Raw genomic sequence first — 26,411 nt, forward strand, 5'->3', positions numbered from 1 at the left:
TTGTTATTAACAATCTGTGCACTTCATTATTTTGTAAAAATTCATTTGCCCCTAGAATCCTTAATCAAATATCATATCCTTCCCTCCCCTTAAAACTTTTTTTCACTTCTGGTCACATGGTCTGCCTTTAGGGCGGGGCTATCAGGGCGTGTCTCATTTCTGCTCTGCCTTCATCCATTTGTCAATCTTTCGTTGTGTTAGCAACACAAATCTTCCAAGAATCCAATCAGTTCCCAAATGATGAAATCATGCACTGCCCTACATTTTTTACCCAATTTCAGGACCATTTCAAGTGAATGAACATCATGATGAAAAAGGTCAATATTAACTTCCATTTCATGGCCATTTTGTAATCCATTCAGCTGATATCTGGAAAAGCAGGAGCACTCTTAGCTTAGCTTAGCATAGATCGTTGAATCAGATAAGACCACTAGCATCTTGTTGAGTTTCTATAATTTTCCTATTTAAAGCTTGACTCTTCTGTAGTTACCTCATGTATTGACCTATAAAATAAGACTAATAGAATAGGCTAGAACAAAAAAGTTGGCTGTTTTCTAGGTCTTCTTCTTCAATTCTTTAAATTGGAAAATAATTTTTAGCGAGATGCTAATGCTCTAATCCATAGGTCTCAAACTGGATTCCTGGAGGTCCGCAGCTCTGCAGTTTTGCTCCAACCCTAATCAAACACAGCTGATCCAACTAATCAAGGTGGTCAAGACTACTACAGACTGTTAAGCAGGTGTGAGTTGGAGCTGGTTGGAGCTAAACTATGCAGGAATACAGGGATTTCCTCCAGGAATTGAGTTTGAGACCATTGCTCTACTCCAATTCAGCGACCGATGCTACTAAGCTAAAAGTGCTCCCACCAGACCGCAGATTGGCTGAATTGATTAAAAAAATGGTAAAACTGATATGTTTAACTCTGGAGGAATTGTAAAATGAGCTATTTTAAAAAAAGTGGAGTTTCTTTAAAACTATATAAACAATTTATAGTGTAAGACAATATGCATTTTCAAAAACATGCAATATTATTATTTTCATTTTTTATGATACTACATATCAGGGGTCACTAACCCTGTTAATGAAGAGCTAACTACCAGCAGAATTTAGCTCTAACCCTGATTAAACACACCTGAACCAATTAATAGGATCTGAAGCAGCACTTGATAATTACAGACAGGTCTGTTTGGTCAGGGTTGCAACTGAATCTGCTCTCCAGGAACAGGGTTGGTGACCCCAGCTACACACTCACCACATCACTCCTTACAAGCCCCACCCCCAATTATATTTGATTTAATATAATTATATTTAGGCCTAGAAATAATGTTTTATTTACAGTTACTAAAATGAATTGGAGGTGACATGGCGGCTCAGTGGTTAGCACTATCGCATCACAGCAAGAAGGTTGCTGGGCCAGTTGGCATTTGGATATACAGTATGTGTATACTTACCATTTCCCATTTTTATGCTGCTTGAATAACATTAAATGAGTAAAATAGATAATTTTTACAGTAAATATACCAATAAAACACAGAATCTTTCCATTTTTTTACTGTAGGTATACTATTAAAACAAAAGATTTCCACTTTTTTACTGTTGGTATTCCCTTAAAAACACAGAAAATAACCATTTTTAATATAAAAAAACAGCCTGATCTCACGAGAAAACATAAGTATTTTACGTTTTGTTTGTTCAGTGGCTAATTCGTACGAGTTCAGTCGTACGAAAATGTACGATTTTAAAAAGGAGGCGTGGCACCTAACCCCACCCCTAAACCCAACCATCATTGGGTGATGAGCAAATTGTACGAATTAGAACGTACGAATTCATACGAATTAGCCACTAAATCAAAAAGTTATGAATTGCTGTGAGATTGTGTTGAGAGAACCTTTAAATTAATGTAAAATGTTTAGTTTTTTTTTTTTACGTTAGTTTAACCGTCAAAATCGAATATAATTTTAATGTGTGCACAGTCAATTAACAGAAGTTTTCTGTTTTTAATTTACGGTAAAAAAAAATCTATGTATTGAGCTGCCAGTACGAGGATTTTTTTTTTTTAGTGTAGGTGTAGAAATAAATTCACCATAGTGTATGAGTGTGTGTGTGTATGTGTGTGTGTGTGAATGCGAGTGTATGGATGTTTCCCAGTACTGGGTTGCAGCTGGAAGGGCATTCGCCGCGTAAAACATATGCTGGAATAGTCATTGTGGAAACCCCTGATAAAAAATGGACTAAGCTGAAGGAAAATGAATGAATGAAAATGATCTGAAAAACACAACAACTTCACAGCTGTAAGCACCACGCAAATCATCATCATACAGAGCACAGACATTGCTGTTTCTGTGCAACATTCTTACTCATTTTATTATAAATTTACACTCTAAAAATCTACAATTTGCTTGCATTAAGGGTATTTGTTTTCTTTCAGTACTTAATAAAGCAAGTCTCTCTTTGCTTCATTTGTAATTAAATGGAATAAAGTTCCTAATTAAAAGTAGTAAGTAGGAGCCTTCCCTACCAGGATTAATAACAGTGTCAGATTTTCCCACATCACAACAGTTTGTTACATGATCGAACTCTAAATCTGAGTTTCAGCTGTACAGTGATGAAGTAAAATACAATACCTACTGATTTTAAAAACAGCGCTAACGCTGTATAATAACTACACACTATGAATCTTTTATTAAACATTAGCAAATAGTGAATTCATTATTTGTTAAGCATTAACTCTACATTAACAAACATTAGTAAGCAGTTTATAAAAACAGCTACTAATGCTGATGTATAATGTGCTAAATAGTTGTATTTTTATACTTTGTTAATTACTTCTTTCATTACTAAATTAAGTATTGCATTATTTACAAACCAGTTATTTAGGAATAGTTGGTGCTATTTTAAGATCACTCAGAATGAGTTAGTAAATGATTAATAAACTATTCAAATTAACATATATATATATATATATATATATATATATATATATATATATATATATATATATATATTTATACACACACATATACACATATATATATATATATAACTGTTTTCACTTCAAGTTATTCATATATATATATATATATATATATATATATATATATATATATATATATATATATATATATATATATATATATATATATATATATATATATAGTTAATTTGTACGCTAATAAATGTTTTAATAACTCAACTTCATCCAGTTTTGTGATCTAATCTAAAGTGAGGACTATTTATGCTTTATAAATCCCTTATGAATGGCAATTAAAGGCTCAGTTATATTGTAAACAGGAAACAAAGTAAATTAACAACTTTTTTCATTGCTATTCATTAGAAGATGCACAAATGAAACTGTATCAAATGAAAAATAAATCTTTGCAACCGTATGTAAAATTAAATTACTGTACAGTTTAAACTTCGCTAAATAACATTGAAATGTTGTATCATGATGTATTGATAAATTAACATTTAATTGTATTTATTTCTAATTGTAGTTTTATAAATACAATATTCATTTGATACTAAACCTTTCATTGTCATTTATAAGGGATTAATAAAGCATAAATAGTCCTCACTTTAGATTAGGTCACAAAACTGCATGAAGTTGAGTTAATAAAGCATTTATTAACATACATAAAAACCATTATATATGCCTGAATAATAAAATATTTAAATGTTGATTTGAATAGTTTATTAATCATTTACTAACTCATTCCAAATAATTCTAACAGCCACCAACTACTCTTAATTCCAACTGGTTTGTACATAATGCAATGCTGAATTTAGTAATGAATATTATTAATTTATTTAGTTATTAATGTAGAGTTAATGCTTAATAGATAATGAATTCACTAATTGCTAATGCTTAATAGATTATTCATAGTGTGTAGTTATTATAAAGTGTTACCAAAACAACTCCTGAAAAACACAACTTTGCATCGGATTCTGAGCTGCGAGGCCTGCTGTCATAAGTAATCATAACATACAGCATTAAAAAAATGAACCTTGAATGTAATACAAACCTAACGTCCCTTGATATCCCAATCTCAGAATGCTCTAATGAGAGTTTGCTGTACAAATAAATGAAATGATCCGGTTTAAAATAATTTTGACTCGTCCTAACACAAAACGAACGGATAGTAACATTTTTTCACACTGGTGATCTATAATACAATACAATCAGGACGAGTCATATACAGTTGAAGTCAGAATTATTAGCCCTCCCGTGAATTTCGTTTTCATTTTAAATATTTCCCAAATGATGTTGAACAGAGCAAGGAATTTTTCACAGTAATTCATATAATATTTTTTCATCTGGAGAAAGTCTGATTTGTTTTATTTTGGCTAGAATAAAAGCAGTTTTAAAATTTTTTTAACACAATTTAAGGGTGAATATTATTACCCCTTTTAAGCAATATTTTTTTTCTGATTGTATACAGAGCAAACTATCATGATACAATGACTTTACCAATTACCCTAGTTAAGCCTTTAAATTGCACTTTAAACTGAATACTCTTGAAAAATATCTAGTCAAATATTATTTACTGTCATCATGGCAAAGATAAAATAAATCAGTTATTAGAAATGAGTTATTATGTTTAGAAATGTGTTGAAAAAATCTTCTTTCTGTTAAAAAAATATACAGGGGTCGGCGCAATAGCCTAGTGGTTAGCGCGTCGACATATGGTGCAGTAGCACGTCAGGGCGTCGCGAGTTCGAATCCCGACTCGAGGACATTTCCCTACCCCCCTCTTTCTCTTTCCAACTTCGCTTCCTGTCCTAAATACTGTCCTATCTAATAAAGGCAAAATGGCCAAAAATAAATCTTTAAAAAAAAAAATAAAATATACAGGGGAGGTAATAATTCAGGAGGGCTAAAAATTCAGACTTTAACTGTATATATATATATATATATATATATATATATATATATATATATATATATATATATATATATATATATATATATATATATATATATTCTGTGGCACGGAAACTCATGACAAATCTTTCAAGATTTACCCTGCTGCAAAAACACTGAAATATTTAATATTCGTGCAGCTTACCCCAGTTTACCCTGCGTTTAACCCAGAACATTCCTTTAAGTACAAGCACAAAAATGACAGTCTGAGCTTATGTAATAGCATGCATTATAAACCCACAGGAATTTGTCTTCATGCAGCGTAACAAACATTCAGAAACTGTTTAAAAAGGAAGGCACCGCATATGCGAGTCCCATAACATGATTGACACTTTTACACATACAAAATACACATTATACTAGCGGAGTACCAGCAAAAAACATCTGTACAATGATTTACTGTACAATAACATTTCAGAAAACACACGTCAGACTCTAAACATTTCATTTGTTCAAACACTGGCATTGCTACACTCGTAATTAATCATTAAAAAGGTATTAGCAGCTGATTGTACGTCCTGTTAGCATGGAGAACAGTTCTTTGTGTTAAGCATTATTCCTGGAATTTCACCAGTAAATTGACTCAGGAATGTTTTTACGGAGCCACTGCTTCTTTTTTTAAAGAGTCTTGTGCAATCATTACCTACTAGATTAGCTTTGGGGGAAAATAACTAAAAAAATATATAGTTGAAGTCAGAATTATTCGCCCTCCTGTGAATTTTTGTTTCTTTTTCAAATATTTCCTTAATGATATTTTATAGAGCAAGGAATTTTTCACAGTATTTCCTATAATATTGTTTCTTCTATAGAAAGTCTTATTTGTTTTTTCAGCTAGAATAAAAGCAGTTTTTAATTTAAAAATATATATATTTTAAGGTCAATATTAAAAGCCCCCTTTAGCAATATTTTTTGAGTATCTACAGAACAAACCATCGTTATAAAATTAATAAAAAACAAGAAGTCTGGCCAGAGGAGAAATGGTCGTGCCCAACTGAGCCTGGTTTCTCTCAAGGTTTTTACCTTCACTTTCGTCAATTGGTGAAGTTTTGTTCCTTGCCACTGTCACCGCTGGCTAGCTTGGTTTTGGGACTTGTGGAGCTGCGCATCGATGGATTTGCTCTTCAGTACCTACAGTATGTTTCCATCCAAAGATGCGAATTAAATGTATGCGCAAAACAGGAATATCGCATAAAAGATGTGCAAATAAAGCAACGTTTCCATCCAACAAGTCAAAGACAACAAAATTGCGACTTTCTTATTAACTAGCACCAAATATCAACAGTAAAGACGGAATTTGCTGTGGTAGGAGAAGCTGCGTCAATCTTTTCCTTATTTAATAAATTACTTGCGTCTCAGAAGATGATGCTGACACATAATGAATGCATGGTGGTGTTTGAAGGAGTGAGACGTAGAGCACAGACGCTCTTGACAGTTCTAGAGGTCATTACTAATATAATAACACTAATACTGAAATGGTTAAGGTGTTTTACAATGACCAAACAACATTTTAGATGTTTTACAATGTGCTCAGCCTGCTACTTTGTCCATTCGCACATTTTTATCATCACATGATCTCTTATAACAAAATCACATGACCTTTTTAATGCGCATACTGGAATTTGTTCGGTAAAAGTGTGTCCATCGTAGTTAATGCACATTTTTTCTTATCAAATAAAAAGTTTATCCTACTCAGTTATGCGCATCTTTTTTATGCGCATTTTCAAATTATTTGTGCATATTGCTGTTTCTATTAACCATTTATTATGCGCATATCCAAAATGCTCATGAAAATAGTTGGATGGAAACATAGCTAGTGTTTGGACTTTTCATCAGTGAAAATTAAACCACACTGAACTGAACTAAACTGAACTTCCAGTCTGAAAACTGGACTGACACAGTTTCAATTTACTAGAAATTCTATGTTAAGCTGCTTGGACACAATTTACATCGTAAAAGCACAATAGAAATAAAGATGAACTGAATTAATCAATGAACCTAATTACCTTAACCTAATTAACCAACATTAGCTCCTTCTGAAAACGTAGCCCTGTTTACATTTTTGGAGATTATGAAGCCAGAAGTACATATGGATGCATTTTGTCTTTAAAACCAATGCTATGGGGAGATATGACGCCGTTCCTTTTCTCGCTTACCAGCTGACCGATTATCTCCATGTGGACAGCTTTTTCACTGTTACCAGTTTGTCCGGTACCATCAGTGGACTTGACACACAGAAAGGGAGATGACCGCGACAACAGGGTTCAAGTCTGGTGAAGAACAGTTCCAGAAAGCAGGCAAGATAAAAGCCAAAAAATAAAATAAAGAAGTCAATAACAGGGCGAGAATGTGGTGAAATCTAAAAACGTGGTAAAAATCAGGGGGCCGTGAGGGCTTTTCTTTTTCTGGATTACTTTTAAAAACACTGCAGTTGGGTTTAGGGATAGGGGTTGGACGCTGGTCAACCAGTGCTTTTTAAAACACTATTGGTTGGGTTTAGGGTGGGGGGATCGGTCAGTTGGTCAGTCAATCAGTTAGTCAGTCGACAGCGGCCTCTAGTGGATTTACGCAAGAACAGCAGGCACGAATGGCACTCGCGAGAGAAATTTGAGATCTGAAAAAGCGTACACAGCGACCTCTGGTGGATTCATGAAAACAAAAACTGCAAAAAACGTAGCTCCTGGGACATATTTTGCTCTCTCCAGAAATGTATAAAGGGGTACGTAATCGAAATGAGCCTGGGTGTAATTAACCTAGTTAAGCCTTTAAATGTCACTTTAAGCTGAATACTAGTATCTTGAAAAATATAGTCAAATATTATTTACTGTCATCATGGCAAAGATAAAAGAAATCAGTTATTAGAAATGAGTTATTAAAACTATTATGTTTAGAAATGTTTTTTAAAAATCTCTCAATTAAACAGAAATTATGGAAAAAAAATACAGATGAGCTAATAATTCAGGGGGGCTAATCATTCTGACTTCAACTGTATAAATCACACATTAATAATAACATCCTCTTCTTCTTCCCTGATATCCTCCGATAGTCCGTCGTCAGAATGTCTGCTCTCTTCATCAATGGCGCTAACAGACGGGCCAATGATGTACCGGTAATCTCCACCAATAGCAAGAGCAGCTCCCGATGACACCATTAACCAATCTTTTTCGTCTTCCTCAATACCTGCACACTGCCACGGGACGCCCCATGATGGCTCCTCACTGCTCCGGCTCCCGCTATTAGCCTGTTCTCCATCTTCCTCCTCCAGGTTGACGTACAGCAATGGCTCTTTTACAGGAGCAGGATTCAACTTTGCCCACCGAAGCTCCAATTGGTCAATGAGGTGCTGGAAACTGGGGCGGCATTTAGGGACTGGAGACCAACAGCTGTGCATGATCTCGTAACTGAAAGTGAGAAAATGCGGGATGGTTGGTCAAGTGGGTCAATGAGCATCTAACTGTTTTGTGGTTTTAAGAGGCACTGTAAAAACGCTGGGATCCACACAATTGATTTGTGTTGGTACAACATGAAGGAATTAAGTATTATTTTTCACTAATTTAAGTAGATTGAACATAATCCAATTAAGTTATCCCCGAAAACCCTCAAGAATTGTGTTGAACTGTTGCTGAAGATTCAGTTAAATACACATTAATTTATATATATTTATTTTTAAAATTAAGATATTTTATAAACCACAACAATTAAAACATACATGTCAGCAGGGCAGTCCGGTGGCTGCTTTAGTCTTTCTCCCTTAATAAGATACTCGTAGATCTCTGAGTTCTCCACTCCTGGGTAAGGTGTTTGACCTCTAGTCATGATCTCCCACATAGTCACACCAAACGCCCACTTTAAACAAAAAAAACAAGACAACAGGTCAGTAACAAGGACTATACATACTACAAAACCTAGTATAATAGCTGTCTGGCATACTAGATTCTGTTGTTAAAAATTATTTGAATATACTGTAATGACTAGGGCCAGACAGAATCTGAGACTTTTTTGCTATTTCTGTGCATAATTTTGTAACATAAATAAGTAAATCTGTAAAGGGGCGATATGGTGGCTCAGTGGTTAGCACTGTCGCCTCACAGCAAGAAGGTGAGAGGTTCGAGTCCCGGCTGGGCCAGTTGGCATTTCAATGTGCAGTTTCCTCCACAAGTCCAAAGACATACACTTTAGGTGAATTGGTGAACATGCTGTGTAAAACATATGCTGGATAAGTTGGCGGTTCATTCCGCTGTGGTGAACCCTGATGAATAAAGGGACTAAGCTGAAGGAAAATGAATGAATAAATAAATCTGTAAATAAATAAATAAAAATCTGTAAATTTGCAGAAAGACTTTGAGAGTGTAGGAGTTGAAATCATAACACATAAAATGGAAAATAAGTTTACTTTTATTGAAGCTTTACAATCAAAATCCAATCTTGGGTCCGTTCTTCATACCTCGCTTAAATGATCTAAGATGATTTGGCAGATCCTGGCTCTGTTAATCTTGATAACTGATCTCTGGCTAATTTGGTTCTTCGAACAAGTTCGTGAATCAGATTAAAATGTCTGGATGACCCAAATCCATTCTTTCCTTTCAAGATCTGGAAAAAGTCATACATGCTTTTATCACGTCCCACCTAGACTATTGTTATTCCTTATATATTGGTCTCCCTCAATCTTTATTGGCACGGTTGCAGTTGGTTCAAAATGCAGCAGCTAGACTTTTAACAGGCACCAACAAACATGCTCATATTTCACCAGTTTTAGCATCCCTTTATTGGGTTTCTGTTAATTTTAGAATTTAGTTCAAGATTTTACTTATTGTTTGTAAAGCACTGAAAGCACTTTTACTACAAATTCCTTGGTCATGACTTAAACTGAAAGGAGATAGAGCCTTTGCAGTCACTGCTCCACGTTTGTTGAACAAGGTCATTAAAGTTAACAAAAATGAACGAAAAAATGAAAACTAAAATGTAAAATAACTGTCGTTTACTGAAATAAAAATAAAAACGAGTTTTAAAAAAAACTAGAACTGAAACTGTATTGTGTGCATACAAAACTAACTGAAACTAACTAAAATAATAGCAAAAACGTCCTTCGTTTTCGTCTTTGTAGATGTATTTAATATATAATCTTACTGTAAGCCTTTTAGAAGTAAATCTATTTACTCCGCGCTCCGGGTGTTTGATCCATACGGCACCTCAGAGTCTGTAGTCCTGCTGCCATTGGCCAGATCGAGCAGGTTCTGTTGCTCCCGCGACAAAACAACGAGTGGACATGACAGCAGCACAGTGACAGTATAAAATACAGAGACTTAAAATTATTACTTTAACACATTTGTGCCCAATAATGGGTTTTATTTCTGTATTTGTGATCGCGAATCGGTTGAACTAGTTCACCAAATCGAACTGAATCATTTGAAATGATTCACATCTTCAGTAAGCTCTCTTATCCACAAACTACTTACTTTTTACCATGCCTAATACCCCCCTCTGACTCAAAATAAACCAATATATACTGTTATTCAGTTATAAGAACAGCAACGTTACACTGAGATCAAATTTGAGAAGCGGTGAACCGATAATACTGCGCATGCGTGATTCAACAGATGGTAAAATCGAACACAAACAGTACATGACAACCTGCTGTGACTAAACTTGAACAACAGCAGCACGGGTAAACCGATGGCTTAAATAAGAGGATCTGGCGAAGTTTAGTTCGTAACAGAAAATCATTATGGAATTTAAATAAGTGAATCATGCTTCAGTTGGGTTGCCAAATTTAACAGTAAGAAATTTGTCAGATCATGGTGATGTTTTAACTGACTGAAATTATGATTGCTGACTACATCATTTTTGTTATGTTGAGTTCTAATATAGGAGGATTGTGACAAAAGATCTGGTTCACGTTGAAGATCTGAACTTCCATCACTACTGTGTGTCTAACCTCAGAAGCAGCCTTGCACACATATTGTACTTATGTCTGCTGTATTGTGGGCTGTTGTATTTGAATTTGAGGATGGGTAGATGCTAGCGGTAGATGGTAGTGTTCATGTGTTCTCTGAATACATGTTTCAAAAATTTATGGTGGAGTTTTTATTATACAATATTTATTCTGATGATTTCGAATCCTGCACCTAACAAATATCCTAATTTACAAAAAAGAAAACACTAATATTCAATTCAATTCACCTTTATTTGTATAGTGCTTTTACAATGTAGATTGTGTCAAAGCAGCTTCACATAAGAGGTCGGAGTAAATTGGATCAGTGTAGTTCAGTTTTCAGTGTTTAAGTTCAGTTGAGCTCAGTTCAGTGTGGTTTAAAAATCACTACTGAGAGTCCAAATACTGAAGAGCAAATACTGAATACTGAAACTAATAAAAACTAAACTAAAACTAAGCCATTTTAAAATATAGAAACTAATAAAAACTAGTAAATCTACCTCTAAAACGAACTGAATTTGAAGACAAAATTTCAAAACGAAATAAAAACTAATCAAAAATCCAAAACTATTATAACCTTGTAGTGGAACCAGCTGCTTCTTCTCTCTCTATTTTTTTTATTATAATTTTTTTGGGGGTTTACACCTTTATTTTGATAGGACAGTGGAGATCTAGAGACAGAAAAGTATGGGGAGCAGAAACAGGGGAAGGGTCGACAAAGGACCCCGAGCCAGGAATCGAACTCGGGTTGCCGAGAACACCTCAGTGCCCTGTGTTGACGCACTAACCACAAGGCTATTGGCGCAGACTTCTCTCTCTATTTTTAAGACTTAAAGGGCACCTATGGTAAAAAAATCTACTTTTCAAGCTGTTTGGACAGACATATGTGCATGTATGGTGTATAGACTGTCATTTTGGGGTAATATAAGCACACCCAGTGCTTTTTTTTTTCAATTTAACAACATAAAAAACGGTGGACCAATTGGGGCGGTTTTCAGATCGACCGCAACTTTACGTAGAAGAGCGGTCCCCCCGCCCACCAATATTGATTGACAGGCGCGTCATCATATCCTCAGTTTGTTGATTCACGTCCGCCATTTTCAGCGTGAGTCGAAGCGATATCACTAAAGGAACACCCTAGCTCTATTTTTAGATGCAAGACTCATTGGGCTCAACACAAGATCAATATTCTCCACATTATCGCTCTAATCGGAATTATTGGTTGTATCTTTAGGTAGGTTTGCAAACATGTGTACTTCTCATTAATTCTACCGTATACTTCAGCCTTTTGCATTTCTCGCGATCCCAGAAGCTCCCTGTGATCTTAACTAGGTGCTGCTGTACCTGACGCTGTGCCATGCATTTTAGAATTCTAAACATAGGTTTCTATCAGGGTACACACAACGGCGCAACGATTCGGGACACTTCACGTTTCTGCCGCGCCACAGAGAGTGTCTGGTGTGCCATGTCACGGCTTCGAGCGACGCATCCCGTGCCTCAGTCAAAGTTAATTCCAGTGTGCGTGGTTATTAGTCTTGGTGTACAAGCTTAGCACTTGAAACTAGCACACAGTTGGCTGTAAAACTATACAAAGACACAAATGATTTTGTACTCTCTGCTTGGTATGTGTCCGAGTCGTATATGTACGACTGATTGCTGACCCTCTCACTTCTGCTCCTTCTCTCAGTCTGCCTGTCTCTGTTGCAAACAAAGAGCGGGTGAGCTCATAGCTCCGCCCCCTTGTTACATTGGGCAGGAAGCCAAAACTAATCTACATGTGAAGCAACACACCCCTAAATCAGCGAACTGTGGACACGCCCCCAACATGACACTTTTTAACACATTATAATAAAAAAATCTGAATTGTGTTTTAAACTGAACCTAAACTGGCACACTCAGAAGAACCATAATATTAATATTAAATCATAAAAAAAGAGGTAAACTATGTGCTCTTTAAGACACATTTTTGTTCTATTGCCTTCCCTGGCTTTTAATCTTATTGTGCATTGTTGCTGTCATACTATTAATCTCATTACTTCTTTTATTGTTATTTAACGGTTTTAGAATGTGTGCTATAGTTATGTTCAGCACTTTGGTCAGTACCAAACTGAAGTTAAATGTGCTTTATAAATAAACTTTACTTACTTACTTACTGGTAAAACTCATAATCTCATCTAGAAATACAAAAAGTGCATATAGAAAGATGTTAGATATAGATATGTTCATTACCACATCGCTCTGTGTTGTGTAGACATTATCAGCCAGGCTTTCCAAAGCGATCCACTTCACAGGCAATTTAGAGACAGAGCCTTGCCTATAGTAGTCACCACTATAGATTTTCTTCGAGAGACCAAAATCTGCTACACACACGCTCATGTTTTCATTCAACCTAAAATTGAGGATCAGTTTGTGTTTAATCATCAATATTAATGATTTATAATACATGTCTACTAAATTATATCTAAAATGTGGTGCTGTTACATAGACATTAGCTCACATGCAGTTGCGAGCAGCCAAATCCCGATGGATGATGTTTTTGTTGCTAAGATACTCCATCCCTCGAGCGATATCCAGCATGAACTGGATGAGAATTTGCTGAGAAACAGTCTGTAAGCAAACAAAACAAGAATCAACATCAGAATAGGGCTGCACAATATATTTTTTTCAGCATCGTCATTGCAATGAATCACATCAGAGTTATAGTTGACAAGAAACAGCAGTTCAGAACATGTGACTAGTGGAGTTACTGTAAAAAAATGAACTATAATAGAGTGAAAGGTCATCATTTGCATGCGTTTTTATGACCCGAGATAACAGTTTAAAGCATACAGGCACAAACAAGACATAACATTTGTAGGTTTAACAAAGATGAAATGTATTTACTTATTCATACTAGATTAAACTGAAAAAAAAATCTTCTGACTGAATTTTTTCCCAGGCCACATTCGTTTAATCAACACTTTATTTAAACAGCTGAGACCAATTGAATTTAGAGACAAGATGTTTTAAACCACTTTAATATTGCCAGTTTGTGTATTTTAAAAGCTACTATTAAACAAGTATGTTAACTTTGCACATTTTTTAAATATATTTGCAAGAATACTGGTATTTTTATGAATTAGTAGAGTCAAAACTTACAAGCAACACCTTTAACATGCTGCAGTCAGAAAATTAAAAGGAAGATGCACACACTTCAGGTATACATTTGGACTTGGTTGTGTAATTCTGTTTATTAAACATGCTGAATAATTCCCAAACCATTAAATATAGTATTAGAGATGTTGTGTTCAAGGGTTCATAAAAAACAAACAAACAAAAAAAAAAAGATATATATATATATATATATATATATATATATATATATATATATATATATATATATATATATATATATATATCTATATCTATCTATATATCTATCTATATATGTATATATATATATATATATATATATATATATATATATATATATATATATATATATATATATATATATATATATATATATATATATATGTATATATATATATATATATATATATATATATATATATATATATACATACATATATATACATATATACATATATATACATATATATATATACATATATATATATACATATATACATATATATACATATATATATATACATATATATATATATATATATATATATATATATATATATATATATATATATATATATATATATGTATATATATATATATATATATATATATATATATATATATATATATATATATGTATATATATATATACATATATATATCTCTCTCTCTCTCTCTCTCTCTCTCTCTCTCTCTCTCTCTCTCTCTCTCTCTCTCTCTCTCTCTCTCTCTCTCTCTCTCTCTCTCTCTCTCTCTCTCTCTCTCTCTCTCTCTCTCTCTCTCTCTCTCTCTCTCTCTCTCTCTCTCTCTCTCTCTCTCTCTCTATATATATATATATATATATATATATATATATATATATATATATATATATATACATATGAATAACTTGGAGTAAAAAAATAACTTAAAGTTTCCTGTAATATTTCATTTTATTACACATAGATTAATTTGTAACCTAATTAGATTTGTTTTTGCATTTTTGGATTTCTTTGGTTGTTACCAGCATCCGGTAAAAATTTCAAGTAAACAGCACCTTTAGAAATATGTTTTCTGAGAAAAATGGTGTATATATTAAAGAAAACAAATATTGTAATGTAAGTTGTTTCCAATGTCATGCACCCCTATTTCAAACATATACAAACATTAATAATATCATTAGAACACAGACATGCAACAACCTAAAGATTCATATGATTGAAGTAAAGCAATAACTGATAGACTGATGAACTGAAACAGTTGTGTGCGAGAGTAGGTGACAGAACATACGAAAGGTTCATCTCCGAGGCGGGACATGAGAAGAAACGTGTGGAGATCTCCGTGTTTCATGAAAGGCAGGATGACCATAGGAACAGGCAGACGCTGCTGGGCTCTTCTGTGCAGACTCACACCTGGAAGAGTGAATTCAAAACAGTACAACTTTAGTAAATCCTGCTAAATAATTTAGATGTCAAAATGCGAAGGGACTCTCAGAGATTAGCTTTGGTGCAAAAATGGAACTTTCCACATGTCTTTTGATAGAACAAGTGCAATTAAAGTAGAAATTGAAATGCGAAATCAAAGTATAAATAGCAGAATTGAATGAATAAATTTTCTCTACCAACAAATATTAATCTAAGCAAAAGGAGCCGACATCAAATATAAAAGCAGACACTCTTGTGCTATAACACCATCATCAATGACTAAATCGCTGAGGAATATCCACAAGATAAATGTAAACATCGCGGAATTGGAGCTCTGACAGGGACATGATAGTTTCAAATGACTGAAAAATGGCTGCGGGTGCAGTATATGGATCACAGAAGTGCACAATTTACAGTTTGTGATCATATCTCTGTTTGTTCTGTTGATACGTGGTACAAATATTCATAGCTTGAAACTGAATTCCCTTTTTTTACTGAATTTCCTCATAGAAAGAACAGCCAGAAAGGAGAAATGTATGTATTTGTGCCGATTGCAGCATCATTGACCCCCATAACAATCTATGGTACCAATAACTGTCATTGTGTTAGTATGTTTTTTATGCAGTTTCTATTCTAAGTTGCAGGTTAAGTGCAATTAAAGTATAAATTGAAATGCAAAATCAAAGTATAAATGGCAGAATTGAATGAATAGATTTTCCCTACCAGCAAATATTAATCTAAGCAAAAGAAACCAACACCAAATATAAAAAAGCAGACACTCTTGTGCTATAACGCCATCATCAATAACTAAACCGCTGAGGAATATCCACAAGATAAACGTAAACATCGCTGAATTGGAGTTCTGAGAGGGACATGATAGTTTCAGATGACTGAAAACCAGTAAATGATCACAAGAGCCCACAATTTACAGTTTGTGATCATATCTCTGTGTTTGTTCTGTTGATACGTGGTACAAATATTCGTAGCTTGAAACAGATGGAAATATGACCGGATTGTGACAGAAAACTATCAATCTAAAGGAATGATCACCCAAAAATTTACATTTTCATTACTATTTCCTCTCCTTTTCCCTTTACTCTCTTTTCTGTCGAACACAATAAAAAGATATTTAGAAGAATGTTGAAAACCGGTAACTATTGACATCCAAAGTAGGGACAAAAACTGCAGAAATCAATGGCCACTGTTTTTTTAACCAATCCAAAAATGATCTTATTTTGTGCTTGAAAGTAAAAAGAGAGGTCAAACATGTTTGAAACAAGTAAAGGGTGAGTAAATAATAACAAGTGAACTATCCCTTTAAAGCAAAAATAGTGTCCACTAACCAATAAGCTGAATGACATTGGGATGGTGGAAGTCTTTCATATAGGCAGCTTCTTTAAGACATTGCTCAATGTCACTGGATGAATTAATATCCGCTGTTAAGAGCACAGAGAAAGATCAGTGAACAGAAACTACAGCAACATCAATGGTTCACAGATATTTAATGATTTATTTGTTAACTTACTTTTTAAGACTTTCACAGCAACCTTCTGCCCAGAGTTATTTTCTGATTTGAGAAAAGCTTCTCTCACAGAGCCAAACTCCCCTAGAAAACAAACCCACATGCTTTTACATTTCGTCTTAACATTACGAATTAATTAGACACCAATAAACCTAATTAAAGGAATAGTTCACCCAAAAAGTCATCATTTACTCACCCTTCACTTGTTCAAAACCTGTTTGAGTCTAATGAACATCACTGACTTCAACGGTATTTGTTTTTCCTACTATAGATATCTTTTAGAAACTCAAACAGGTTTGTGAAGGGTGAGTAAACAGTGAGTAAATTTTCATTTTTGGGTGAACTGTCCCCTTTACATGCATTTTTTAAGATCATATAATTCCTCACGCTTTCTCAGTCTAAAATATATATTAATGTAAGTCCCTTCTGCCCTCAAATATTACATATATTTGATAAAAGTGCAGTAAAAATTGCAATTTTGTGCTATTTTTTTTTTGAAACAACTGTTTTCTTTTTGATGACATTTTTAAAAGTATAATTAAATGTGTGATTAAAATGCTAATTTTTTGCAGCCATTACTCCTTGATCCTTCAGTAATCTTTCTAAGATGCCGATTTTCTATGATAAATATTAGAATTCGAATTATTTTTTATCTATTGAGTGCATGTGAGGTGTCGGACAGCTTAAAATCATTTACTACATCACCGGAGCTTTAAAAACACTGTAAACAAAATGTCTCTTGTCAACAAAAGAGACTTGAATGAACATCCAAGTCATGATGTACCTTTTCCAAGCATGCGTCCCAGAGTTAAGAGCCTTTCGGAGATGAGAACATCCTGTAACTTGGCCTTCAAATCACTGCTGATTCCCAGACTGTCCACTAGAGGGAAACAGAGTCAAAATTTCATGTAATTTCCTGTCAAACGTGTATGGTGGGATGTCAATGCGGGAGCGGTCATGCATGAAACCGTAATATGTGCACAAACATGTGGATTCCGGGAGCTCGGGGAACTGCCTGTTGAAGGACCTTGCAGCTGTGAAGGAAACTGGTACTTCCGTTCCTTGAGCTGCGAAAGCAGACCTACACAAACAATAAAAACATGAAAAAATACTCATATATTACTGTTTTAAACATCATTTTGGATATAAATTTTAACTAAACTACCCAAACTACAATTCAATTCAATTCATTCATGACAGGAATTTAGAACAATGAATTAAATTGAATATATTTGATGTCAATATTTCATGAATTTTGAGCATAATTTATTCACACCTGCGGACAGATTTAAAAAAAAATAAAATGCTTGTATGATTGAAATTGAGGAACAATTCTGGCTTTTTAAATAGATAAAATGAATTCAAAATGTTCTTACATGTGCATAAGAAACTTTCAGCACTTAATATAACAATAAAGGCTGGTTAATACTTCTGTGTTGAGCGATGACAGCTTTTATACGTCTGCATGCTGTTTCTGTTGCTCTGCAGTAACACTTCCGAAACACTAACTGGCAGTAGGTTTTTATGTTTCTCTGTGTCGAGTTCCTCGCGGGTGTTTAGTTTTTTTCTGAACGCTACATGTAGCTAAAACTTGCTCATTCAGAGGCAGAAACCGACAGACGTGCAACAACTTTAATCATAAGGTAAACACAAAACAAAAGTTTCCCTCTATAGCTCCTTGACACTTGTAAACACTTGCTCCATCAGGCTCGTGGCTCTCAGCACCACCCACGCTTGTCAGCGCTACCAAGCCGAGCAATCACAGAGCTTATGCGTCGTTGTGACGTGTAATTACATTTTTTGAGAGGTACGCGGCAGCGTCGGCGAGGGCTATGCGACCGCACGAACGCTGCGCCGGACAATAAGCGTGCGCTTGTCGCAGAAGTATTAATCAGCCTTAATTCTGATCATTTAGTAGTGGAAAAATACTACTCAATAATAATACATTTTGCCTATGTATCACTACATTTTCATAGTATTCAATTGATATAATTATATTAACACATATTATGTAGTAATGTTACAACTAACGTTCATCCGAGCAGCACCCGGAGGAAAACCCCTGCGATCACAGGGAGAACATGCAAACTCCACACAGAAATGACCCAGCAGGGACTCGAACCAGCGACCTTCTGCTGTGAAGCGATCATGCTACCGTGATGCCATAAATGAAATAATCTACATTAAAGAGATCCTAAATATCAAAACAACTGTATACGCCTATACATTGGTGTTCTTACACTACCTAAACTATAAAACTAAATGTATGGGCATTATGTAGTTGGAGCATATACATTTGTACAAGCTGCGTTTAAATTAAAGATAATCTTTGATTTGTGAGGGTTTTTTTTACAGAACAATCCATTATTATACACTCATTTTTATGAATTAGACAAAAAAAATTCAGGCCTATACATGTGGAGTCTAAAAATTGTCTAAGATCGAGTAAAAAAAACACACTTGATCCAATTGCTTTCAAGTTAGAAATACATTTGAACTCATGATTTGGTTGATCACTTTTGATTGGATCACTGAAAATGCACGTTAAAGAAATAGTTCACACAAAAACGCAATTTCTGCCATAATTTACTCACCACGTGGGTTTCCTCCTGGTGCTCCGGATTCCCCCACAGTCCAAAGACATGCGGTATAAGTGAATTGGATAAACTAAATTGGCCGTAGTGAATGTCTGTGAATGAGTGTGTATGGGTGTTTCAAAGTACTGGGTTGCAGCTGGAAGGGCATCCGCTGAGTAAAACGTGCTGTTTTAGTTGGCGGTTCATTCCACTGTGGCAACCCCTGACGAATAAAGGGACTAAGCCGAAGGAAAAAGAATGAATTTACTCACCCTTTACTTGTTGATAGCACCCATTGACTTCCATAGCATTTTTGTTCCTGCTTTGGAAGTCAATAGGTGCCATTAACCAACATTTTTCAAAATATCTTCTATGTGTTCAACAAAAGAGAGAAACTCATAAAGGTTTTAAACCACATCAGGGAGAGTCAATGGTGAGGTCATTTTCATTTTTGGGTGAACTATCTCTTTAACACCAGGTGGAAAGAAGCTTTTAGGCAGCAAATGTTAATTGAAAAACATACCCAAACTGTGTCTCTTTGCCTCGGTTTCGTATCAGTACAATCAACAAGAGTCCCACCATGGTGGCCACAAGAAGCCCGAAAAGCAGGCCCACCCACATGTGGCCCCTCTGTGTCTGAGCCTGCATGGCTGAAAGCAGACAACAAGAGCGTTAAACACCACTTCTGCTCAAAAGTGCCTGAAGAGATGCCATTCCTACATAATCACCAACAGCCAATGATCACACACCGGCTCTCAGAGCGATGCATTATGTGAAAATGTGGTCACAAAAAAAAGCAGCAGTGACAGCAGATTTCCCAACTCTAAACAGCAAGAGGGCAGAGAATGATGGAGGACTGACCTGACACAGGCATGACAAGAACAGGCTGACTCCACGGGCCACATCCTGCCATTGTGCACGCTGCAACCTGGAAGGTGGCGTTAAAGAAGCGCCCTGCACCCGAAAGATTAGCAACATTCCCCTTAAACAGTAAGGGATCCTATAAAGAGAGATGTCAAGATTTAAAGTGGGTAGCTCTTAAAAATGATAAAAAGACAATCAAATGAAATCAAAAAGACATATTATCAATATCAGAGTTTCTATTGTAACATGAAGTACAAGTTTTTAAGTACAATTGAAGTCAGAATTATTAGCCCCCGCATTATTAGCCCCCCCCTGTTTATTTTTTTCCCCAATTTCTGTTAAACGTAAAAAAGTTTTTTCAACACATTTCTAAACATAATAGTTTTAATAACTCATTTCTAATAACTGATTTATTTTATCTTTGTCATGTAGATATTTTTCAAGACACTTCTATACAGCTTAAAGTGACATTAAAAGGCTTAACTAGGTTAATTAGTTAGGTTAACTAGGCAAGTCAATGTATAACAGCGGTTTGTTCTGTAAATAAAAAAAAATAAAAATAAAAAAAAAACGCAAAAGGGGGCTAAAAATATTGACCTTAACTTGGTGTTAAAAAATTAAAAACTGCTTTTATTCTAGCCAAAATAAATCAAATAAGACTTTCTCCAGAAGAAAAATATTATAGGAAATACTGTGAAATATTATTATATATATGCTCTGTTAAACATTATTTGGGAAATATTTCAAAAAGAAAAAATTCACAGGAGTGCTAATTTTTTACATATTAACATATTTTACATGTAACATATTTTGTCTTCAACTGTATATAAAATGAAATCAAAATACATATTACACATATCAAAGTTTCCATTGTAATGTGAAGTATATAATCTTAAAGTTCACAAAAAAGAAAGATTCCAAATGTGAATTAGGTGCATTTCCCTTGAGTTGCTAGAGTGGCTGACTGTAGTATTGGTAACCTAGCAACCAACAGCAAACAAGAAAAAACATAATGGAGTCGTGTGGGTGGGAACGTTCACGGGTGTCAGAAGTTGCATCCCAAATGACACACTTACAGTATGCACTTATTCGTGTAGTTTATGAATGTAGTGTCGTCCCAAATGGAACAGTAACATTTTTTATTAATTTACTATATTTCCATTATTTCCATTTACTAAATGGAAATTCAAACTATTTCCCAGATTATGTTTAATGGTTGCCAGATTAGTAAAATGAATGATCAAACTATAATCAAACTATAATCCAGTAATCCTATATAATCCAAAATATATAAAGTACTCTAACACCGGTTCCTGATAGCTTCCAGTTAACAAACAAGCAAAGCGGCGTCTGTTGAGAGTGCATGAAGTGTTTTAACACACACTTATTTTTAATGGGTGAATGAGTGCATCATCTGTGTTTTTAAAGAGTATTTATTCATTTTTCAAATTTCTTCAAATTTCAATGTCAATGCACAACTTATACTATTTATAACACAAAATGGTGTAGAATAGCGAATAAGTATGCGATTTGGGATGCACCGACAGTTGGTACAGCAAATGCGTTTCGATCTCCAGTTGTTCAATGTAACCCATTTTGGCCAAAACCACCTTAAATGAGTGTAAAAAAACATTTTTGCAAGCGATTTTTATTTTAATTTGTCATTTCCATCACTTGTTTTGCATTAACAGAGTGATGGAAGCCCAGCTAGTGAACAGGAAAAAATATTTTGTTTAAGTGTATTTCCAATCAAGACATTTAATTAAATATTGCTTTATACACTACATATTTTTTTTTTATATGGAAGCTTATTTCTGCCTTGGAATAAAATGAAAAGGTAACTGGCGCCTCTTTAATCTCACACTTTTTGTAATTCAGATTTTTCCCTCATGATTGTTACTTCAGTATTTGTTATAAAGATAAAGTCAGAACTGTGAGATATTACCTATTAACATTTAATTCACATTAAATTTACTGCGAGATTTTTGATTTGTTATTACGTGCTGGAAATAAACTTCCATATTTAACAGCAGCTTTATAGTAGTGAATAGGTAAATTACTGTCACAAGATTATAAAACAGCCACATAAAATGATATGATTCAGTTTAGATATAAATCAGCTCTTCAGAAGCCAATAATGGCATTGGTATTCAATTAATTTGGCATATCAAATCAAAGTTTATTTCTAGAGTACACTTAATAACAACCTTTGGTCGACCAAGGTGCTGTACAATAGCAGTAATAGGTAAAAACAGCAATACATTACAATAAAAACAACAATAAGAAACAATAATAACAACAGTAAAAGTTTCCAAGAAAGAAGCAATTTAGTATAGCCTGGAACCGTCATTAGGGAATATTATAAATGCTCTCTAAATTAATAACTTAATTTACTTTGGTAACTTATTCCATAGTTTCGGACCCACAACTGCAAAGGCTCTATCGCCCCTGCATTTGAGACGAGATCGGGGTATTTGCAATAGATGGCATTTGGAATTTGATCTAAGCGACCGGGTTTGGACAACCCAGGCTCATTCTAAAAACGTAGTCTCACGGACGTTTCTGGAGACCGCGAATTATGTAGCCGGGGGTACGTATGGCTGCATTTAATTTTTTTAAACGAACGCTACGAGGCGGTGTGATGTCGTTCCTTTTCGCGCTTACCGGCTGACCGCTGACCCCGTGTGGAGGGCTTTTACCGCTGCCACCAGTTTGTCCAGTTAGCTCCTTGTGTACATCGGCGGACTTGAGATGCAGAGAGGAGATGACCACGGCGATAGGGTTCGAGTCCGGGGAAGAACAAGTCCAGAAATCAGTAAGACAAAAACAGAATCCAAAAAAATAGCGAATAACAGGGCGAGAATGTGGTCAAATCCGAAAACGTGGTAAAAATTAGACGAGGGCTTTTCTTTTCTGGACGGCTTTTGTAAATCGTTGGTTGGGTTTTAGGGAAGTAAGTGGGTGGGCGGGTCAATCGATAAAATTGGTTGGGTTTAGGGAAGGAGGAAGGTGGGTCAGTCGATTGGTCGGCCGGCCAGTCAGTCATCCAGTCATTCAGTCAGTCAGACAGACAGCGGCCTCTGGTGGGTTTACGTAAAAACAGCGGGCACGAATGGCGCTTGCGAGAGAAATTTGAGATATGAAAAAGTGCACGCAGCGGCCCCTCATGGATTCGCGAAAACAAAAAGTGCAAAAACATGTACCTCCAGGGACGTATTTTGCAGTCTCCAGAAACGCCCACGAGACTACGTTTTCCGAATGAGCCTGGGTTGAGTTTGAGGCTTAGCAGTGATCAGATCAGAAAGATACGGTGGCACTAGGTTATACAGTTTTATAAACAAAGAGTAAAATTTTAGTCTGTTTGGAAATGAACCGGCAACCAATGTAGTGATCACAATATTGGTGTGATATGGTTATATTTGTGGCTACTCGTGAGCAAACAGGCGGCCGCATTTTGGACCATTTGAAGTCTAGAAATAGAAGATGAAGGTAGACCAATATATAAAGAATTACAATAATCTAATCGCATGGAAATAAAAGCATGAATAGTTATTTCAAAACCCTTCCAGCTTAGGAAGGGTTTCACTTTGGCTAGTCGTCATAGATGATAAAAACTTCAACTTACTATTTTACTTGTTTGTTTGTCAAATCATTAAAGTGTTGATGTTGCAAATTAATCAGCTAAATTTAGCTGTCATGCAGCTTTACAAGAAAATGTGCTATTATTTACATAAATTCAATTTATTGATTTCAGATTTATCAATTTACTTACATAATAGTGACAATATTTCAAAGTTCATCAAAAAAATATCTAATTTAGATAAGAGGAGGTTCAGAGGGGAAAACCATTTCATCGTTCAGCTCAAATAAGATTCAATGTTGATTCAGTTTAGCTCAATAAAATTTGGAAATGTTGCAAAGTTCATAAATAATCAAATAGATTCAATTTAGTGTTGATAATGCTACTCAGTTCAGATTCAGTGTTGATTCAATTCAGTTTAATAATGATGTCATTAATAAAATCAATTCACTTTAGCTACAAAGCTTCATTATCAATATTTAGCTCAGTTCGGACTCAATGTTGATTTAGTTCAGTTCAACAACCATGTCATAAATTCAATTTAGTGTTTATTGTAAAAAGTGTTACTCAGCTCAGATTCGGTGTTGATTCAATTCAGATTAATAATGATGTCCATTAATGAAACTAATTCCCTTTAGCTACAAAGCTTCATTGTCATTATTTAGCTCAGTTTGTATGTTGATTCAGTTCAGTTCAATAACCGTGTCATAAACTCAATTTAGTGTTAATAGTGTTACTCAGCTCAGCTCAGATTCAGTATTGATTCAGTTTAATTTAATAATGATGTCCATTAATGAAATGATCTAATTTTAGCTACAAAGCTTCATTGTCATTATCCAGGTCAGTTCGGACACAATGTTGATTCAGTTCAGTTCAACAACAGTGTCAGTGTTGCAAAACCTCCTCTGTAATCATGCCTTAATTTATAATCACGTACCTGACTCTCTCCTCCTTGGTTCCACTGCAGTTTATAGGCCAGTAATCTTCCTCGAAGCTCCTCCTGTTCCAGCGTCGCCCAGGACAGAGTGAGCTGCTGCTCGCTGAGGTCAAAGGTAAAGTTCTTTGGAGCTGCTGACGGTGCTGTACATGGAAGATATGAAAACAGTAAAGGAAAAATAAGCATGCAGAGGGTCAACTGCACCGTACAGACATAAATATGAGTCAAACACCTCTGCATGACAATAAATGAAGTCATAGCCAGGCCCGTTTTTCTGATAAGAGCAAAACTTCTGGAATGGATTTTAAATTTACAGGAAAGCACTACATTCTTACTGGATAAGAGGGATAAGGAAAGACAATAGCTATGTTTCCATCCACCTATTTTTATGCGCATTTTGGATATGCACATAAAAAAAGGTTAAAGAAAACACCAAGATGCTAATTAGTTTTGAAAATGTGCATAAAAACATATTACTGAGTAGGATAAACTTAGAAAAGATGTGCATGAACTATGATGGAAGCACTTTTACCAAACAAATTCCAGTATGCACATTAAAAAAGGTCATGTGATTTTGTTATAAGAGATCATGTGATGATAAAAATGTGTGTGAATGGACAAACCAGCAGGCTGAGCACATTGTATATGTCTAAAATGTTATTTTGGTCATTCTAAAATGCCTTAACCATTTCAGTATTAGTGTTATCATATTATTAATGACCTCCAGAATCAAGAGCATCTGTGCTCTGCATCACACATCTTCAAACACCACAATGCGTTCATTGTGTGTCGACGTTGTCTCCCGACGTGCAAATCGTTTATTAAATCACGAAAAGATTCACGCAGCTTCTCCTACCACAGCAAACTCCGTTTTTACTGTTTACTGCTCCAGTTAATTAGGAAGTGACGATTTTGTTCTCTTTGACTCATTGGATAGAAACGCTGCTTTATTCGCACGTCTTTTATGCAATATTCCAGATTTGCACATAAATTTTTTTTGTATTTTTGGATGGAAACATAGCTATTGTGTTTTTTTTTACGCATTTTGATATTTATTTTTTTTGTTCATTTGATATATATATATATTTTTATTTTTTTTTCTTAATTTTATGAAGTCCTTTTTTTAGTCTGAAGGAAAAAGAACATCCAAAATACACTTTTAGATCAATCTGTGTCTGTAGATTTCACCTACAATATATACTTTTTAAGGCTGTTTTTATTCTCCTGCATAAATCCATAAATCTCCAGCAGTTTCACAGTATTATTCGTAACAAGAGCATTGTCTTCTCCCAAAAACAAAAAAATAAAAAATCATTTTGTCTATTCACAATATCTTTTAAATTATGGAGTAAAAAAGAGACTCACAAAATACACTCTGTAACTAAATACACTCTTTGACTAAAATGTGAAGAAAAAATAGTTTTAATAATAATATTAGTAATAATTTATTACATTTATAAAGTGCTTTTCTGGGAACTCAAATTTGTTTTGGGGGATTTGAGGAGGCGAGGGGGAGCAGGGGCAGTTGTGGCCTGATGGTTAATAAT

At 34.7% G+C, this 26,411-nt stretch overlaps 1 protein-coding gene across 1 annotated transcript in view; it reads right to left on the minus strand.

Moving 5' to 3' along the window:
* Window positions 1-6,659: 6,659 nt before the first annotated feature.
* The window catches only part of tyro3 (TYRO3 protein tyrosine kinase), a 36,931-nt gene continuing 17,179 nt past the window's right edge, over window positions 6,660-26,411 (minus strand). Inside the window, exons 6-17 of the mRNA XM_056477565.1 lie at window positions 24,865-25,007; window positions 20,345-20,483; window positions 20,007-20,133; window positions 17,894-17,988; window positions 17,692-17,787; window positions 16,911-16,991; window positions 16,729-16,821; window positions 15,252-15,373; window positions 13,348-13,457; window positions 13,080-13,239; window positions 8,628-8,764; window positions 6,660-8,319 (exon numbers count right to left, since the gene is read on the minus strand). Of these exons, the coding sequence (XP_056333540.1) occupies window positions 7,914-8,319; window positions 8,628-8,764; window positions 13,080-13,239; window positions 13,348-13,457; window positions 15,252-15,373; window positions 16,729-16,821; window positions 16,911-16,991; window positions 17,692-17,787; window positions 17,894-17,988; window positions 20,007-20,133; window positions 20,345-20,396 (1,479 nt within the window). The 5' untranslated portion in view covers window positions 20,397-20,483; window positions 24,865-25,007 and the 3' untranslated portion in view covers window positions 6,660-7,913. The remainder of the gene's footprint in view (window positions 8,320-8,627; window positions 8,765-13,079; window positions 13,240-13,347; window positions 13,458-15,251; window positions 15,374-16,728; window positions 16,822-16,910; window positions 16,992-17,691; window positions 17,788-17,893; window positions 17,989-20,006; window positions 20,134-20,344; window positions 20,484-24,864; window positions 25,008-26,411) is intronic.

This window comes from Danio aesculapii, chromosome 17 (assembly GCF_903798145.1).
Source record: "Danio aesculapii chromosome 17, fDanAes4.1, whole genome shotgun sequence".
In the NCBI taxonomy this organism is placed as follows: domain Eukaryota; kingdom Metazoa; phylum Chordata; class Actinopteri; order Cypriniformes; family Danionidae; genus Danio; species Danio aesculapii.